Source organism: Myodes glareolus, chromosome 10 (genome assembly GCF_982192425.1).
Source record: "Myodes glareolus chromosome 10, mMyoGla1.1, whole genome shotgun sequence".
Taxonomy (NCBI): domain Eukaryota; kingdom Metazoa; phylum Chordata; class Mammalia; order Rodentia; family Cricetidae; genus Myodes; species Myodes glareolus.
The window spans coordinates 25,017,238-25,024,011 of NC_142035.1; the positions used below are offsets into that span (position 1 = coordinate 25,017,238).

The 6,774-nt window shown below is 49.9% G+C and overlaps 1 protein-coding gene across 2 annotated transcripts; it reads right to left on the bottom strand.

Moving 5' to 3' along the window:
• Window positions 1–285: 285 nt before the first annotated feature.
• LOC125398711 (BPI fold-containing family A member 5-like) lies at window positions 286–5,480 on the bottom strand. Of its 2 annotated transcripts, XM_087911418.1 has the most exons (8): window positions 5,309–5,480; window positions 5,145–5,215; window positions 4,231–4,387; window positions 2,902–3,009; window positions 2,448–2,597; window positions 963–1,041; window positions 621–684; window positions 286–326 (listed from the first exon to the last, which is right to left on the bottom strand). In XM_087911418.1, exons 1-8 carry the CDS (start codon window positions 5,446–5,448, stop codon window positions 286–288), a joined length of 810 nt encoding a protein of 269 aa, XP_087767544.1. In that variant the 5' UTR covers window positions 5,449–5,480. The 2 variants fall into 2 exon arrangements, with proteins under 2 accessions (XP_087767544.1, XP_087767543.1); XM_087911417.1 differs by having other exon boundaries at window positions 5,145–5,455.
• Between the last annotated feature and the right edge of the window lie 1,294 nt (window positions 5,481–6,774).

The window sequence follows — 6,774 nt, forward strand, 5'->3', positions numbered from 1 at the left end:
TATCTGTCAGTTACTCCATGGACTTCACACATCTCTGTGTGTTTACGTCCATGTTTGTCTCTCACCTGGCGTATTGCTGCTATAGCTTGGATCTAACATCCTCCCCCAAAGCCCATGTGTTAAAGGCTTTGTGCCCACAGCGGTGCTGCCGGGAGAGCTGCTGTGGGTGCTGTTGTCTTAAGAGCCCGGCTTCCCTGTCCTAGAGGATGACAGCTGGTCCACAGACCCTGGGAAATGAGAGAAGCATTTACCATCACAGTAGAGACAGGTCCTTTCACAGAAGGCTTAGACCTTAATGACAAATTGTATGCCATGCAGCAGCAATTCTAGAAGAAAAAAATGACAAAAGTTATGATCTGGAGGCGGAGGAGTCCAGAAGAACCTGAGTGCCACCTGAGGCTCTGGAGCACCAGCCATGTTCACTGTGCCCAGACGTGTTGGAAAACATGAGGTCTTCCCCTCCAGCCAACCCAGCTGTTCTCAGGTCAGGCTGAGGAGGAGGCCAACTGTACCTCAGACTCATCTGGATCATTCATGGGAACAAACACACCCCTAACCAAGGAGGATGTGGCTAATGAGACCTGGCAGTCCCATGGTGTGTGGGGACAAACAACACTTACCAGCAACATCATGCATCAGGGTGATATCCAAAACACTGAGGATTCCATTGACCACAGGACACACCTGTCCAGGGCAGAGAGGGGAGTTAGGCACAGGACCTCCTGCAAGGAGGCCCTCAGAGAAGCAGCATGCCTACGGTGGAAAATATTCAGGGATACTTTCTACAGTCCAGAAGAAGTCAACCAATGTGTTTGGAGGTGTGGAAAGAAGTAACACAGATGGCTGGATTACAGGACAGACGGACTGATAGATGGATATTTCCCATCTAGAGTAGCCAATTTAGTTCAGCCCAAGAAGCTCTAAGACTCGTGGAGCAGGGGACTCTCCCTTTGATCTCTTACCACGCCCTGCACCAGGCCAGGAATAACTTTAGTCAAGATGTCTGTGAGGCTGTCTACCAGGTTTTGAAGCGAATTGAGTCTGGAAGAGAAAGGCATGCATGTGACCCAGAGGCTTGGGGTTGGTCTGGAGAAGTTCATCTGCCACTATACACACCCAGCCTTGTCACCCAGTAACTGAGACCAGGCCTTGCACACTCATGTCCCTGGCAGATTTAGCAGCAAGGACCCTAGATAAAGAGAGTGACACCCAGCCCAGCTGTGCACGTGCAGAGGAGCATAGAATAAACACACATTCCAGGGACATAGTAGGTGCACAGCAAGACTGGAATCCATGCTTGTATGAAAAATACCTGGTTTGTAGTTGTCATGGAAACTCAATGAAATGATACATACAAATCCAATATATGAATTTAGCAAATGTGAGCTGTGGTGTGACCAGGTCCTATGCTCTATGAATGGCTGGGCCTTCCCATGTGGCAGTCAACTGGAACATGCAATCCAAATAGGTGCTGCATCTATTTTTCTCTTAGGAAGATTCTATTGATAACATCACATAGTTTTGTGTTGTAGATAAGCAAGGTGAGACCAAATGAGAGGAATCCTAGCCACGTTCATGTCAGAGGTGCTCTGATTTGTCTCATCAGGTTATAAATGTTGGTCTTAAACCATATTCTATATTGCCTATCCAACATAAAATTGATCATCTTGGTTTAATAAGGGGCCTTAAACCATATTACCTATCCAACATAAAATTGGTTTAATAAGGGGTAAGTGAGCATTTACCCATTCATTTACTCATCTGATACACCTGCCTATACATCTTTCTCCCTACCCACCAAATGTCTTACCATCCATTCATCCATCCATCTAAATATCCACCCATCCATTCATCCACCCACCCACTCATCTATCCATCCACCCACCCACCCATTCATCCATCCATCCACCCACCCACTCATCCATCCATCCACCCACCCACTCATCCATCCATCCACCCACCCACTCATCCATCCATCCACCCACCCACTCATCCATTCATCCACCCACCCACTCATCCATCCATCCACCCACCCACTCATCCATCCATCCACCCACCCACTCATCCATCCATCCACCCACCCACTCATCCATTCATCCACCCACCCACTCATCCATCCATCCACCCACCCACCCACTCATCCATTCATCCACCCACCCACTCATCCATCCATCCACCCACCCACTCATCCATTCATCCACCCACCCACTCATCCATCCATCCACCCACCCACTCATCCACTCATCCACCCACCCACTCATCCACTCATCCACCCACCCACTCATCCACCCATCCATCCACCCGTCCACCAATTCATCCTCCACCCACCCATCCACACTTCCTTCTCCAACATATCTTTTTTCCTGTCCTTTTACTCATTCACCCTCTCTTATTCCATCATTTTACCCTGCTGTCTCTTGGCAGGAGAACCAGCCCTTTGGCCTTACCCTTTAGGCAGCGTGATACGCAAGCTGCCAGGAGAGTTAATGCAGTCACCAATGACCAGACGGCTCCTCCCTTGAATGTCTCTCACAGCATAGATTTCTGCAGTGAGATCCAGCTTCACAGCAAACTCCAACAGTTTTCCAATCAGGGGTCTGACAGAGAAGGCAGAGACAGCCAGAAATGGCATCTGACTTCTCCCATTCCAAGGTCGAAGGCTTCTCCTTGGTGGGAGTGCCAGCCTCACCTTAACTCCATTTTTGTCACAATGGCTTTGACCTCTGTTCCCATTAGGGGAAACCAAGATTCATAGAGATTGTGTGTTTTCCACATGACCCAAGTTTGTTCAACACATCAAGTAGGTAAGGTTCGAGGCTCGGCCTTTGCAACTCTCACAACCATCAGGCTGTCCCTTCGTGAGTCCTCCTCCCACCACCACCCACCCTGGCACCTACGCACGTGTTCACTTTGAGGTCAAAGCCCAGAGGGATAGTGACGTAGAGGCGGTGGAAGTCATAGCTCTGCACCAGACCGAGTTCCAGCAGCTGGGGATTGGTGACTTTTATGCTGGTCAGGGAGAAATGTTAACATGTTAAGCCTCAAACCAGGGAACCGCCTTTAAATTTGCTCATCACGGAGGGAGAGCTGGACATCTGGGATCAGACAGCCCTGGAGCAGAACCACCCGGGGTTCTGAGCCATGCCCCTATCATTTCCAACTTCCTTCTGGATCAGATCCTGACATACCCCATCCTCTGTTTACCTTAAGCTTAAGAGATATTTGAGGAAAGAGACTGGGTATGCTGGTTTGGAGCCTTTCAAAGAAAAAAGCCGACTTTTAACTTGGTAGGAAGATGAGTCATTGGATATGGTGGAGGGTGGATGGCAGAGGGAGTGGTTAGATGAAAGGAAGGAAAAATGGATACATGGATGGATGCACTGTCAAAGGGAATGGCACGACCTGTTGGGAAGAATTCAGAAAAGGTGGGAGGGCACCTTCCCTGAGCCATCCATGGAGCCAGACATTTACCCTTTTCTGGTCTCCTCCACATCCTTTCTCTCTGTGTTTAACCCCATCTCACAGATGGAAAAATCAACTCCAGGAGACCAGGTGCCTGACTCTGGATGATTCAACACAGACAGTCTTATGGCAATCAAACTGAAGCCTGTCTACTGTCTCCAGGTCAGGAAGCAAAGGCTTGGGAGGCTGGAAATCCTGGCAATGGCTTTGGTCCACTCTTACTAAGGACTCAGGTTTGGGTATCTGGTCACTGGCGATAAGCTCCCCATTGTGGCTTTGTGCCTAGGAAACTCTTGAGTGGCTCATGGGAAGCCCCACATCAGGTCTCAGTCACATCACTTAGGTGATACAGTTGAGGCGGGAGCCTAGTGACAGCTCCCATTCCCCAGAAGGGACGAGCAGTGGGCAGGAAAGGCCCCAGGTTGGTGCTTGTCTGAGTTACACTCCTGACTCTGCATCACCCTAGCTATGTGAGCACAGGCATATCTCTGTGCCTCAGTTTCTCCATCTGGGAACTGGGGATACTGGAGTTGACATGGAAGGGTTGTCATGGGGATAGCTGCTCCTAGAGCCCAGGATGTGCCTTAGGGCTGGGGGCAGCTACAGGTCAAAAGGGCCACTGTTTCTTGTAGAGTGGAGAGGGGCCTGGGGATTGAGCTTTAGCTCCATGCTCAGCCCACCTCTCTCTCTTTCTCTGTAGGGCTGCTGCCTGGGGCTGGCAGGTATTCAGCTGTTAGTGGGAACCAAGTCCCTCTTTGGGAAACTCACTCAAGGATGTTGTTCAGGATTGGGATTGATGAAATCACTTTTCCAATCACCCCGATCAGACCACCGGCGTTGCTTCCTGCAGGTCTCACGTAGCTCAGGAGAGGCATGTGTTCCAGAAAGCCCAGAATGCCCCCAGACAGCAAACCTTGGCTAAAAGCTGCAAAGTGGAGAATCTCAGGGTTCACACTGCTAACTCTAGAGCAGCAGTTCTCAGCCTATGGGTCACAACCCCTCTCACGGGGGTCTGCTCAGACCATCGGAAAGCACAGACACTTACATCATGATTCATAACAGCAAAATTATTACTATGAAGTAGCAGTGAAAATAATTTTATGGTTGGGTCACCATGGCATGAGGAGCTGTATCAAAGGGTCACAGCTTTAGGAAGGTTAAGAACCGCTGCTCTAGAGCCTTAGCCATTCTTTCTCACTGACGACTTTCTTTTTATTATTGGGAACTTGTATAAACCAGAACACACATGTGCAAACACACACACACACACACACACCACACCACACACACACACTGTACACCACACTACACCACATACACACACCATACACTATATACATACTGTACACCACACCACACACACATACACAGCATACACCTCACACACACACTGTATACACACACACACACACATACACGCACACACCACACCACACCACACACACACACACACACACACACACACCATAACCACACACACTCACACACACACTGTACACTACATTACACCACACACACACACACACACACTGTACACTATATACATACTGTACACCACACACACATACACAGCATACCCCTCACACACACTGTATACACACACACACACACACACACACACACACACACACACACACACACACATACATATCTCTAAAAGATGCTGTCATAGACTCACCTACCATTTTTGAAGTTTGTAGCAATAAGGTGTGTAGGGTATGTTGTTACAACTGGAGTCACAGTGTAGGATGGGCTCGGGCTCAGGTGCACGGGCCGGTAGTGACCCATGGGTATGGGCAGGTTCTGGTCCAGGTGCAAGGGTCGGCAGTGACCCACAGATGTGGGCAGGTTCTGATCCAGGTACAAGGGCCGGCAGTGACCCATAGATGTGGGCAGGTCATAGCTTAGGGGAAAGGGATAAGCCAGCTGGGCTGAACTCTGGGCCAGCAGCCCGCAGAGGACAACGAGGCTCCCGACTAGAAACATTTCTTGGTATCTGCAGAAAGAATGAATAGTCACCATGGTATGGCTGTCAGAGGATTCTCTGCACTGCCTGCCCTGTCCCCAGGTGTGGGGTTTCTTCCCCCTGAAGCCCAGGGAGTGATAACTAGCAACAGTAGCTAACACTGCCATGGTGTCGCCTGTCCCAGGCCCCAGGCTGATCCAGTCAGTCACCAGCTTCATTGTCACCACGTCCTCAGACACGGGCATGGACAATCTCTAGTGCACAGTTGGAGCAGAGGCCCAGTGGCTCCAGGCAGTCTCCCCCAATGTCACAGGTTGCAGCAGAGAGAGGAGCTGAAGTCAAGCATGCCTGACCCAGAAGCTTCTGTGTAGTTAAGTGACCGTCAGAGTTATTCTGGGGCTGGGGCATGTGACTGTGGCAGCCTGACTCTCCAGTGTGGATAAAGAGGCTCCACCATGGCAGAGGCTGAATATCTGAACGGCTCGGCCATCATCTCTGCTAAGCGATGGTTCTTTGGTCTTTAGATGGTTCGGGCCATGATGGTTTGTGGATACCATCAAGAGCCATGGAATGTCCAAGGTCACATGACCATAGACAGCTTCTCAACTGTAATGGAACCTGAAGTTAACGTTCCTTCCCTCCAGCCTTGACTTTGGGCACGCTGAGAGTTCAGTGCTCCATCAATGATGTCCTCTCTAGGAAAGGTGAGTGAACGGTGAGTCTCTTGTCCCTAACCAAGGCCATCCCTGTTTCTCGTGGAAGGTCCCCAGTTAGTGACAGTACCATCTGCCAGCATGAGCCTACAGTGAGGGGCATGGCCTCCTGCTCCCCAGAGCATCTGTGGAGCAGAGGAAGGGGCAGGTCTCACCTGAGTCTCAAGGTCTCAGCGGCTGTCCTGGGCTTCTCTCCAACTGCTTCTGCTGAGGAGCTGAGGGCCTCTTTTATAGAACTGGACACAGGAAACACAAGATTAGATGATGGGCTTCTAGATAATTCCCAATTCTGCAATCTGGCAGTGTCTTTCAGGGTTCTGCAAAGTAAACAATTACCAATCACTTAATCAGATGAGTCAGCTGTTTGATCCACACGTTAAGCAAGATGACTTGAGATGGAAGGTTGTTAAAGACTTCATGGTCCCATGCATGAGGATTACATTGGAGATCCACGCTCATGAGTGGCAGGAAGAACAGGCTTGGAATGGAGTGGAACAGCCAGAGTAGCCTTGTCAGGAACTTCATTCTTTGCTCTCAGTCCATATCCTTCCCAGGTCTCGTTCCTTTTCTCTGTTTGGCGATGTTTTGCTCACACACTACATGTGGCCTTCCCAGCTCTGAACGATCCCTTAA